The sequence below is a fragment of the Columba livia genome, unplaced genomic scaffold (genome assembly GCF_036013475.1).
Source record: "Columba livia isolate bColLiv1 breed racing homer unplaced genomic scaffold, bColLiv1.pat.W.v2 Scaffold_133, whole genome shotgun sequence".
Classification (NCBI taxonomy): Eukaryota; Metazoa; Chordata; class Aves; order Columbiformes; family Columbidae; genus Columba; species Columba livia.
The window spans coordinates 146-12,890 of NW_027043029.1; the positions used below are offsets into that span (position 1 = coordinate 146).

The following is a 12,745-nucleotide window of genomic DNA, read 5'->3' on the forward strand; positions in this document are numbered from 1 at the left end:
GGCGGTTTTGGGTGGATTTGGGTGAATTTTGGGCGGTTTTCAGTGGATTTTGGGTGGTTTTGGGGACATTTTGGGCCCATTTCAGGTGCTTTTGGGTGGATTCAGGGACGTTTTTAGTGGATTTGGGGATGTTTTGGGCCCATTTCAGGCGGTTTTGGGTGGATATGGGGCAGTTTTGGGTGGATTTGGGGACATTTTGGGCCCATTTTGGGCGGTTTTGGGTGGATTTTGGGCGGATTTGGGCGGTTTTGGGGACATTTTGGGCGGATTTGGGCGGTTTTGGGCGATTTTGGGTGGATTTGGGGTGATTTTGGGGGGTTTCGGGGCGCCGCGGGGCCGTTACCGCTGGTGGGGGGACTCGACGTGGAAGGTTCTCTCGATGACCGTCGTCCACTGCAGGCAGCGGATCACAAACGTGTTGGGGCGCGGGCGCTCCGTGCGCATCAGCTGGCACTCTGCGCACCAAGGGGGCACGGGGTGGGGGGCACAGGGTGTGGGGCAGGGATGGGGGGCAGGGATGGGGGGCAGGGATGGGGGGCAGGGGATGTGGGGGGCAGGGGATGTGGGGGGCAGGGATGGGGGGCACAGGATAGGGGGATGTGGGCAGGGGATGTGGGCAGGGGAGTTGGGGGGGGAATGGGATAGGGGGATGTGGGGCACAGGGTGTGGGGCAGGGATGGGGGCACAGGGTGTGGGGCAGGGATGGGGGCACAGGGTGTGGGGCACAGGTGTGGGGCAGGGGATGGGTCGGGGGATGGGTGGGCGATGGGGGGGGATGAGGGGCATGGGGGGGGATGGGGGGGATGGGGGGAAGGGTGGGGGATGGGGGGATGGGGGGGGATGGGGATGGGGGGGATGGGTGAGGGATGGGGGGATGGGGATGGGGATGGGTGGGGGGGGATGGGGGGGAATGGGTGGGGATGGGTGGGGGATGGGGATGGGTGGGGGATGGGGGGGTATATGGGTGGGGGATGGGGGGGATTGGGGGGGATGGGGGGAAATGGGTGGAGGGATGGGTGGGGGGATGGGGATGGGTGGGGGATGGGTGGGGGATGGGGATGGGATGGGGATGGGTGGGGGATGGGTGGGGGATGGGTGGGGGGGATGGGGATGGTTGGGGGATGGGGGGGGATGGGGGATGGATGGGGGGATGGGTGGGGGGATGGGGATGGGTGGGGGATGGGGGGCGATGGATGGGGGGATGGGTGGGGGATGGGGGGGATGGGTGGGGGGGGATGGAGGGGGATGGGTGGGGGATGGGGGCGGGGTGGGTGGGGGGATGGGTGGGGGATGGGGATGGGTGGGGGGTGGGGGGCGATGGATGGGGGGATGGGTGGGGGATGGAGATGGGTGGGGGATGGGGGGGATGGGTGGGGGCGGATGGAGGGGGATGGGTGGGGGATGGGGGCGGGGTGGGTGGGGGGGATGGGTGGGGGATGGGGGGGATGGGGATGGGTGGGGGGGATGGGGGGGAATGGTTGGGGATGGGTGGGGGATGGGGGGATGGGGATAGGTGGGGGATGGGTGGGGGATGGGGATGGGTGGGGGATGGGGGGGGGATGGATGGGGGGATGGGTGGGGGATGGGGATGGTTGGGGATGGGGGGGGATGGGGGGGTATATGGGTGGGGGATGGGGGGATGGGGGGAATGGGTGGGGGGATGGGTCGGGGATGGGGATGGGTGGGGGATGGGTGGGAATGGGTGGGAATGGGGGGGGAATGGGGGGGGGATGGGGATGGGTGGGAGATGGGGGGGATGGATGGGGGGATGGGTGGGGGATGGGGGGGGATGGGGTGGATGGGGATGGGTGCGGGGGGATGGGGGGGAATGGGTGGGGATGGGTGGGGGATGGGGGGGATGGGGGGGGTGGAGGGGGATGGGTGGGGGATGGGGATGGGTGGGGGATGGGTGGGGGATGGGGGGGATGGGGGGGATGGGGATGGGTGGGGGATGGGTGGGGGGATGGGTGGGGGATGGGTGGGGGGATGGGTGGGGGATGGGTGGGGGATGGGGGGGATGGGGGGGATGGGGATGGGTGGGGGATGGGTGGGGGATGGGTGGGGGATGGGGGGATGGGGGGGATGGGGGGGATGGGGGGGATGGGGATGGGTGGGGGATGGGTGGGGGGATGGGTGGGGGATGGGTGGGGGATGGGGGGGATGGGGGGGTATATGGGTGGGGGATGGGGGGGGATGGGTGGGGGATGGGGGGGATGGGGGGGTATATGGGGGGGGGATGGGTGGGGGATGGGGGGGATGGGGGGGGATGGGGGGGTAATATGGGTGGGGGATGGGGGGGATGGGGGGAATGGGTGGGGGGATGGGTGGGGGATGGGGATGGGGGGGGATGGGGGGGGATGGGGGGGGATGGATGGGGGGATGGGTGGGGGGATGGGTGGGGGGATGGGTGGGGGGATGGGTGGGGGATGGGTGGGGGATGGGTGGGGGATAGGTGGGGGATGGGGATGGGTGGGGGATGGGGGGGTATATGGGTGGGGGATGGGGGGGATGGGTGGGGGATGGGAATGGTGGGGGATGGGTGGGGGATGGGTGGGGAATGGGGGGGTATGGGGGGGATGGGGATGGGTGGGGGGGGATGGGGGGGGATGGGGGGGGATGGGGGGGAATGGGGGGGAATGGGGGGGTATGGGGGGGATGGGGATGGGTGGGGGGGGATGGGGGGGGATGGGGGGGATGGGGGGGGGATGGGTGGGGGGATGGGTGGGGGGATGGGTGGGGGGATGGGTGGGGGGATGGGGGATGGGGGATGGGGATGGGGGATGGGGATGGGGGATGGGGATGGGGGATGGGGATGGGGGATGGGGATGGGGGATGGGGATGGGTGGAGGGTGTTGGGGGATGGATGGGGGGGATGGGTGGGGATGGGTGGGGGATGGGGATGGGTGGGGGATGGGAGGGGAGGGAATTTGGGGAATTGTTTCCAAGAATTAGATTCATTTTCAAAATTTCCATTTTCAAAACTCCCCAAGTTTGATTTTTCCCCCAATTTTCAAGTTTGTTCCCGCCTTTTTATTTTGGTCTCATTTCGATTTTGTCCCAAATTCCATTTTCTTGCCACTTTTTCCTTCGTTCCCGAGTTTTCACTATTTCCCCAATTTCCATCATTTTTCCCATTTTTCCAGGTTTTGCTCTTTCAGCAATTTTTCTTTTTCCCAATTTTCCATTTTTCCCCAATTTTCAATATTCCCAAATTTCCCCCAATTTTTCATCTTTCCCAATTTTTCCCATTTCCCATCCCCCACCCCCATTTCCCATTTCCATCCCCACTTCCCATTCACATCCCCATTTCCCAGCCCCACTTCCTATTTCCCATTTCCCATCCCCATTTCCTGTTCCCTTCCCCATTCCCATACCCCATTTCCCATCCCGTTTCCCTCCTCACTTCCCATTTCCATCCCTATTTCCTATCCCCATTTCCTATTTCCTATCCCCATTTCCTATTTCCTATCCCCATTTCTGAGCCCCATTCCCTATTTCCCATCCCCATTTCCTATCTCACATCCCCATTTCCTATTTCCCATCCCCATTTCCCACCCCATTCCGTATTTCCCATCCCCATTCCCTATCTCCCATCCCCATTTCCTATTTGCTATCCCCATTTCCTATTCCCATCCCCATTTCCTATTCTCCATTTCCTATTCCCCATCTCCATTTCCTATTCCCCATCTCCATTTCCTATTTCCCATCCCCATTTCCCATTTCCCATCCCCCATCCCCATTTCCCATCCCCCATCCCCATTTCCCATCCCCATTTCCTATTTCCCATCCCCATTTCCCATCCCCCATCCCCATTTCCCATCCCCCTTTCCTATTTCCCACCCCCCTTTCCTATTCCCCATCCCCCTTTCCCATTTCCCATCCCCCTTTCCCATCCCCATTTCTTATCTCCCATCCCCATTTCCCATTTCCCGTCCCCATTTCCCATTTCCCATCCCCATTTCCCATCCCCATTTCCCATCCCCATTTCCCATCCCCATTTCCCATCTCCCATCCCCATTTCCTATCCCAATTTCCCATCCCCATTTCCGATCTCCCATCCCCATTTCCCATCCCCCATCCCCATTTCCCATCCCCCATCCCCATTTCCCATTTCCTATCCCCATTTCCCATCCTCATTTCCCATTTCCCATCCCCCATCCCCATTTCCCATCCCCCATCCCCATTTCCGATCTCCCATCCCCATTTCCCATCTCCCATCCCCATTTCCCATTTCCCATCCCCATCATTTCCCATCCCCATCATTTCCCATCCTCATCATCTCCCATCCCCATCCCCCATTTCCCGCCCCCACTTCCCACTTCCCGCCCCCACTTCCCGCTTCCCGTACCGGCCACAGAGAAGTTGTTGAGGGGGGGCAGCCCGTGCTCGGCCGTCTCGGGCCGCTCCCTGTACCCCACGAAGGAGCCGTCGCTCTTGAGCAGGAAGTAGCGCGGCCGCCACGTCTTGATGTATTCCCCTGCCAGGGAAATGGGGGGAAATGGGGCGTTTGGGGGGGAAATGGGGGGGAAATGGGGAGGAAATGGGGGGAAATGGGGGGAAATGGGGAGGAAATGGGGGGAAATGGGGGGGAAATGGGGGGGAAATGGGGGGGAAATGGGGGGAAGTGGGGCGTTTGGACGGGAAATGGGGGCGGAAATGGGGGGTTTGGGGGGGAAATGGGGAGGAAATGGGGGGAAATGGGGGGTATTGGGGGGGAAATGGGGGATATTGGGGGGAAATGGGGGATATTGGGGGGGAAATGGGGGGTTTTGGGGGGGAAATGGGGGGAAATGGGGGGAAATGGGGGGGAAGTGGGGCGTTTGGACGGGAAATGGGGGGGAAATGGGGGGTTTGGGGGGAAATGGGGCATTTGGAGGGAAATGGGGGGAAATGGAGGGTTTTGGAGGGGGGAAATGGGGGGGGAAATGGGGCGTTTTGGGGGAAATGGGGGGGAAATGGGGGTGAAAAGGGGGAAAAAGGAAAAGGGGGAAAAGGGGAAAGGGAAGAAGGAAAGGGGAAGGGGAAAAGGGGGAAAAGGGGGAAAAGGGGGAAAAGGGGGAAAAGGGGGAAAAGGGGGAAAAGGGGGAAAAGGGGGAAAAGGGGGAAAAGGGGGAAAAGGGGGAAAAGGGGGAAAAGGGGGAAAAGGGGGAAAAGGGGGAAAAGGGGGAAAAGGGGGAAAAGGGGGAAAAGGGGGAAAAGGGGGAAAAGGGGGAAAGGGGGAAAGGGGGGAAAGGGAGAAAAGGGGGAAAGGGAGAAAAGGGGGAAAGGGAGAAAGGGGGAAGAGGGAGAAAAGGGGAAGAGGGAGAAAAGGGGAAGAGGGAGAAAAGGGGAAGAGGGAGAAAAGGGGAAGAGGGAAAGGGGAAGAGGGAAAGGGGAAGAGGAAAAGGGGAAGAGGAAGGGGAAATGGCGCCCCGGAAGGGTTTGCAGCCGGCGCCAATTAACGCGGGTGTTAATGGGCGGGGGTGGGGCGCTCACCTCTCTTGTGCAGCCAGCCCTCCTTCACCACCCACGGCTCCGCCATGGCGCCCGCGGCACGCGCCGGCTACCGGCCTGCAGCCAATGGGAACACTCAATGCTGGCCAACAGTCACCAACGCTCCCCAACCCTCACCAACACTTCCCAACCTTCCCCAACACTTCCCAGCGTTCCCCAATGTTTCCCAATGTTTCCCAACACTTCCCAACGTTTCCCGACACTTCCCAACGTTCCCCAATGTTTCCCAATGTTTGACAACGTTTCCCAACACTTCCCAACCTTCCCAATGTTTCCCAATGTTTCCCAACACTTCCCAACGTTTCCCAACACTTCCCAACGTTTCCCAACGTTCCCCAACGTTTCCCAACACTTCCCAACGTTCCCCAACGTTTCCCAACACTTCCCAACGTTCCCCAACGTTTCCCAACACTTCCCAACGTTCCCCAACACTTCCCAACACTTCCCAACGTTCACCAACACTTCCCAACGTTCCCCAATGGTTCCCAATGTTTGACGTTTCCCAACACTTCCCAACATTCCCCAATGTTTCCCCACGTTTCCCAACACTTCCCAACGTTTCCCAACACTTCCCAACACTTCCCAACGTTCCCCAACGTTTCCCAACACTTCCCAACGTTCCCCAACGTTTCCCAACACTTCCCAACGTTCCCCAATGTTTCCCAACGTTTGACAACGTTTCACAATGTTTCCCAATGTTTCCCAACACTTCCCAACGTTTCCCAATGTTTGACAACGTTTCCCAACACTTCCCAACACTTCCCAACATTTCCCCATGTTTCCCAACGTTTCCCAACACTTCCCAACGTTTCCCAACACTTCCAACGTTCACCAACATCCACCAACATTTCCCAACACTTCCCAATGTTTCCCAACCCTTCCCAACACTTCCCAACGTCCACCAATGGTTCCCAATGTTTGACAACGTTCCCCAACACTTCCCAACGTTCCCCAATGTTTCCCAATGTTTCCCAACACTTCCCAACGTTTCCCAACGTTCCCCAACACTTCCCAACGTTTCCCAACACTTCCCAACGTTCCCCAATGGTTCCCAATGTTTGACAACGTTTCCCAATGTTCACCAACACTTACCAACATTTCCCAACGTTCACCAACGCTTCCCAACACTTCCCAACACTTCCCAACATTCCCCAATGTTTCCCAATGTTCCCCAACACTTCCCAATGTTCCCCAATGTTTCCCAATGTTTGACGTTTCCCAATGTTCACCAACACTTCCCAACATTTCCCAACGTTCCCCAACGCTTCCCAACATTTCCCAACGTTCCCCAATGGTTCCCAATGTTTGACAATGTTTCCCAACACTTCCCAATGTTTCCCCACGTTTCCCAGCACTTCCCAATGTTTCCCAACACTTCCCAACGTTTCCCGACACTTCCCAATGTTCCCCAATGTTTCCCAATGTTTGACGTTTCCCAACACTTCCCAACACTTCCCAACATTTCCCCATGTTTCCCAACGTTTCCCAACACTTCCCAACGTTTCCCAACACTTCCCAACACTTCCCAACGTTTCCCAACACTTTCCAACACTTTCCGACACTTCCCGACGTTCCCCAATGTTTCCCAATGTTTCCCAATGTTTGACGTTTCCCAACACTTCCCAACATTCCCCAATGTTTCCCCACGTTTCCCAACGTTTCCCAACACTTCCCAACGTTCCCCAACGTTTCCCAACACTTCCCAACATTCCCCCATGTTTCCCAACATTTACCAACGTTTCCCAACGTTTCCCAACACTCCCCAACGTTTCCCAACCTTTGCCAACGTTTCCCAATGGTTCCCAACCCTTCCCAACACTTCCCAACGTCCACCAATGGTTCCCAATGTTCCCAATGTTCCCCAACGTTTCCCAACATTTCCCAATGTTTCCCAACACTTCCCAACGTTCCCCAATGTTTCCCAACGTTTCCCAATGTTCACCAACACTTACCAACATTTCCCCATGTTTCCCCACATTCACCAACACTCACCAACGTTTCCCAACCTTTCCCAACACTTCCCAATGTTTCCCAACCCTTCTCAACACTTCCCAACGTCCACCAATGGTTCCCAATGCTCCCCAATGTTCACCAACGTTCACCAACACTTCCCAACATTCACCAATGTTCACCAACGCTTCCCAATGTTTCCCAACATTTAACAACACTCACCAATGTTTCCCAATGCTCCCCAACGTTTCCCAACACTTCCCAATGTTTCCCAACACTTCCCAACGTTCCCCAATGTTTGACAACGTTTCCCAATGTTCACCAACACTTACCAACATTTCCCGACACTTCCCAACGTTCCCCAATGTTTCCCAATGTTTGACAACGTTTCCCAACACTTCCCAACACTTCCCAACGTCCACCAATGGTTCCCAATGTTTGACAACGTTTCCCAACACTTCCCAACATTCCCCAATGTTTCCCCATGTTTCCCAACACTTCCCAACGTTCCCCAATGTTTCTCAATGTTTGACAACGTTTCCCAACACTTCCCAACACTTCCCAACGTTCCCCAATGTTTCCCAACACTTCCCAACGTTCCCCAATGTTTCCCAATGTTTGACGTTTCCCAACACTTCCCAACACTTCCCAACATTTCCCCATGTTTCCCCACATTTCCCAACACTTCCCAACGTTTCCCAACACTTCCCAATGTTCCCTAATGGTTCCCAATGTTTGACAACGTTTCCCAACACTTCCCAACGTTTCCCAACACTTCCCAACGTTCCCCAATGTTTCCCAACGTTTGACAACGTTTCCCAACGTTCACCAATGTTTCCCAACACTTCCAACGTTCACCAACATCCACCAACGTTTCCCAACCTTTGCCAACGTTTCCCAATGTTTCCCAACCCTTCTCAACACTTCCCAACGTCCACCGATGGTTCCCAATGGTCCCCAATGTTCACCAACGCTCACCAACACTTCCCAATGTTTCCCAACGTTTCCCAACGTTCCCCAACACTTCCCGACACTTCCCAACGTTCCCCAATGTTTCCCAATGTTTGACAACGTTTCCCAACACTTCCCAACATTCCCCAATGTTTCCCCACGTTTCCCAACACTTCCCAACGTTTCCCAACACTTCCCAACGTTTCCCAACACTTCCCAACGTTTCCCAACACTTCCCAACGTTTCCCAACACTTCCCAACACTTCCAACGTTCACCAACACTTCCCAACCTTTCCCAACGTTTCCCAACCCTTCTCAACACTTCCCAACGTCCACCAATGGTTCCCAATGTTCCCAATGTTCCCAACACTTCCCAATGTTCCCAATGTTCCCCAACGTTCTCCAACACTTCCCAATGTTTCCCAACACTTCCCAATGTTCACCAACACTTCCCAATGTTCACCAACACTTCCCAACGTTTCCCAACATTTAACGTTTCCCAACATTTAACAACGTTTCCCAACGTTTCCCAACATTCACCAACACTTACCAACATTTCCCCATGTTCCCCAACATTTCCCAATGTTCCCCAACACTTCCCAATGTCCACCAATGGTTCCCAATGTTCCAAATGTTCCCCAACACTTCCCAACGTTCACCAACACTTACCAACGTTTCCCAACTTTTCCCAACGCTTCCCAATGTTTCCCAACCCTTCCCAACACTTCCCAACGTCCACCAATGGTTCCCAATGTTCCCAATGTTCCCAACACTTCCCAACGCTTCCCAACATTCACCAACGTTTCCCAACATTGATCAAAAGTTTCCCAACATTTTCCAGAATTTAACAAAAATTTTCCAAAATTTATCAAATTTTTTCAAAAATTTTCCAAAATGTATCAAAATTTTTCCAAAATTTTCAAAATTTTTCCAAATTTTTTCAAATTTTTTTTCCAAATTTTTTCATTTTTTTCAAAATTTTCAAACTTTTTCCAAAATTTTCAAAATTTTTCCAAAATTTATCAAGATTTTCCAAAACTTATCAAGATTTTCCAAAATTTACCCAGAATTTTATATTTATCAACATTTGCCAAAATATGTCAAAACTTTTCCAAAATTTACCAAAGGGGATCAAAAATTTAATAAAATTTATCAGTGTTACGCAAAATTGATCAAAAATTTCCCAACATTTCGCAACATTTTCCAAAATTTCTCAACTTTTACCAAAATTTATCAAAAATTTTACAAAATTTATCATCATTTTCCCAAAAATTATCATTTTTCAAAAAAATTCATCAATTTTTTCCCAAATTTATCAATTTTTTCCCAAATTTTTCTGAATTCCCCAAATTTCCACCAAATTTAGGAACATTTTCCAATTTTTCCCAAAATATTTGAAAATTTATCAACATTTATCAAAATTTCCCTAAATTTTCCAAAACTCTCCAAAATTAATTGAAATTTTCCAAATTTTCACAGAATTTTCCATTTTTTTCACAGATTTTAATTAAATTTTCCAAAATTTATTATTTTTCCCAAAATTTATCAGTTTCCAAAATTTAACAGAATTTTCCCCAAATTTATCAAATTTCAAAATTTTTTCCAAATTCTCTAAAATTAAACAGAATTTTCCAAAACTTAACAGAATTTTCCAAAATTTAACAGAAATAACCACAATTTATCAAAACTTTCCAAAAATTTAACAAAATTTTCCAATGTAAAATATTCCCAAATTTCATCAAAATTCCCAAATTTTTCCAAAATTTTCCAATTGTCCAAAATTTATCAAAATTTCCCCAAATTCAACAAATTTTTCCAAAATTTCCCCAAACTGCTCAAAATTTATCAAAATTTAACAAAAACTTTCAAAATTTTCAAATTTTTCAAATTTTTACAAGATCTTCCAGTTTTCAAAAACTTTCCAAAATGTTTCAAAATTTATCAAAAATTTACAAATTTATCAAAATTTTCCAAAATTTATCAAAAATTTACAAATTTATCAAAATTTTCCAAAATTTATCAAAAATTTACAAATTTATCAAAATTTTCCACAATTTATCAAAATTTCCCAAAATTTTCAACATTTCTCAAAATTTCCAGATTTTCATAATTACCCAAAATTTCCTTTTTCCTCCAATTCTTCAGAATTTTCCAAAATGATTCAAAATTTTCCCAATTATTGCAAAATTGTCCAAAATATTCCAAAATTTCCCAAATTTTCCCAAATGTTCTGAAATGTTCCATTTTTTCCAAATTTCCCATTATTTCCCAAATTTTCCAACATTTTCCAAATGTGTCAAATTTTTCCAACATTTCCCAAGTTTTTCAAAATTTTCCAAAATTTTCTGTAATTTTCCAAAATTTTTTGAAATTTCCCTTTTTTTCAAAATTTTCCAAAATTTTCTGTAATTTTCCAAATTTTCCAAAATTTTCAATAATTTCCCAACATTTTCAAAATTTCCCAAAATTTTCTGTAATTTTCCAAAATTTTGCGTAATTTCCCAATTCTTCAAAATTTTCCAAAATTTTCTGTAATTTACCAAATTTTCCAAAATTTTCAATAATTTCCCAATATTTTCAATTTTTTCCAAAATTTTCTGTAATTTTCCAAATTTCCCAAAACTTTCCAGTTTTTCCAAATTTTCCAACATTTTCCAAATTTCCCCAAAAATTTTCAACATTTCCCCAAAATTTTCCACATTTCCCCAAAATTTTTCAACATTTTCCAAAATTTTCCACATTTTCCAATTTTTTTCAAACTTTTCCAAATTTTCCCAAATTTTTCCCAAATTTCCCCAATTCTCCCCAATTTCCCCCATTTCTCCCCATTTTACCTCCGTTCACGTCTCCGCTTCGTTAATTATTATTAAGTCACCTTTAATTAGCTTGGCCAATTAGTCGTGCTGCTTGGGATCACCCAATGGGGACACTGTGGGGGTGTCTCCATCAACCCCCCCTTTCCCAGCACCCAAAGGTGACAGCGCCCCCTCCAGTTCTCCCAGTCCCCCCCCTCCCCATTATAATGGTGCGTCCCCCCCCGCCGGCTGCGGGTGGTACATTCCCCCCAGCTCCCCCAGCGCTGCGGGCCGGCGCATTAGGGGGGGGGTGGGGGGGGCAGCCGGGCACTCCATTCAACCCTATGGGGGGAGTATGGGGGGGGGAGGTGTTCCCCCCCACCCTCCTCCGCGGATGGTTCAGTCCCGCGGCCCCTCAGGACCCGGGCACTCCATTCAACCCTATGGGGGGAGTATTGGGGGGGGGGGTGTGTTCCCCCCCTCCCTCCTCTGCGAATGGTTCGTTCCCCGCGGCCCCTCAGGACCCGGGCACTCCATTCAACCCTATGGGGGGAGTGTGTTCCCCCCCACCCTCCTCCGCAGATGGTTCAGTCCCCGCGGCGCCTCAGGAGCCGGGCGAGTCCATTCCGCGCCACGGAGGTGGGGGGGGATGGGGGGGGCTGCAACCAAAACGGCGCGTTTTGACCCCTTATTATTCCGAAAACAATAACGTAAACGGCATAACTTACATTTATCACAACTCATGCCGCTTCGCGACCAAACCACCGCAAGCCAGCGGACTCCAACCACAACCAGCGCTAAACCGCGCCCTTAAACCGCGCCTAAACGCCTTTTAACCCCCTAAAGGGATGGTGAGTACACCCCCCCACAGCCCTTTTGGGGAGAAACGCCTCTTTTGAAGCGTTATAGCGCAAAATAGTTGATAAAACCGCCGCCTCCCGGGGTCTATGGAGGGAAGCGCTTCCTGCCGGACGAGCCCATTGTAAGTTGGAAAGGGGGGGTGGGGGGGGCGCGGCGCTGCTTCCTCACCTGTCATGGCCGCCGCAGGCCCGGCCGGCCGCCCTCACGCATCCCGGGGGCGCCGGGGGCTCCCGGCCCGCGTTGCCCCGCACGCAGCGCTCCCGCACGGCCCCGCGCTCCGAGGGGGCGGCGGGAAAACGCGGCTACGGGGGGATTCGAACCCGCAAACCGGCGGTGGGTGGGTGGGTGGGGGGGGGGAAAAAGGGGGGGGAGGCGGAGAGGGACGGAGCCCGCTCGGCTCCGGGGAGACCGCGCGGCGCAGGCGCGGAGGGGGCGGGAAGGGGCGGGGACAAGGGGAGGGGGGCGGGGACAAGGGCAAGGGGCGGGGACAAGGGGAGGGCGACAGGGAAAAGGGGAGGTGACGTTCGGGGCGTGGCCAAGGGGAGGGAAGGGGCGGGTACAAGGGGAGGGGGGCGGGGATAAGGAGAAGGGGCGGGGACAAGGGGATGCTGCGGGGCCAAGGGGAGGGGGCGGGGACAAGGGGAGGGGGCGTGGACAAGGAGAGGGAGGCGGGGACAAGGGGAAGGGGCGGGGAC

At 52.7% G+C, this 12,745-nt stretch overlaps 1 protein-coding gene across 2 annotated transcripts; it reads right to left on the bottom strand.

Annotated features, from left to right (window-relative positions):
- Nucleotides 1-304: 304 nt before the first annotated feature.
- LOC102090992 (RAC-beta serine/threonine-protein kinase-like) lies at nt 305-12,412 on the bottom strand. Of its 2 annotated transcripts, none has more exons than XM_065047796.1 (4): nt 12,219-12,412; nt 5,476-5,550; nt 4,349-4,477; nt 305-455 (listed from the first exon to the last, which is right to left on the bottom strand). In XM_065047796.1, exons 2-4 carry the CDS (start codon nt 5,519-5,521, stop codon nt 340-342), a joined length of 291 nt encoding a protein of 96 aa, XP_064903868.1. In that variant the 5' UTR covers nt 5,522-5,550; nt 12,219-12,412; the 3' UTR covers nt 305-339. The 2 variants fall into 2 exon arrangements, with proteins under 2 accessions (XP_064903868.1, XP_064903869.1); XM_065047797.1 differs by lacking the exon at nt 12,219-12,412 and adding an exon at nt 11,918-12,161.
- Nucleotides 12,413-12,745: the final 333 nt, after the last annotated feature.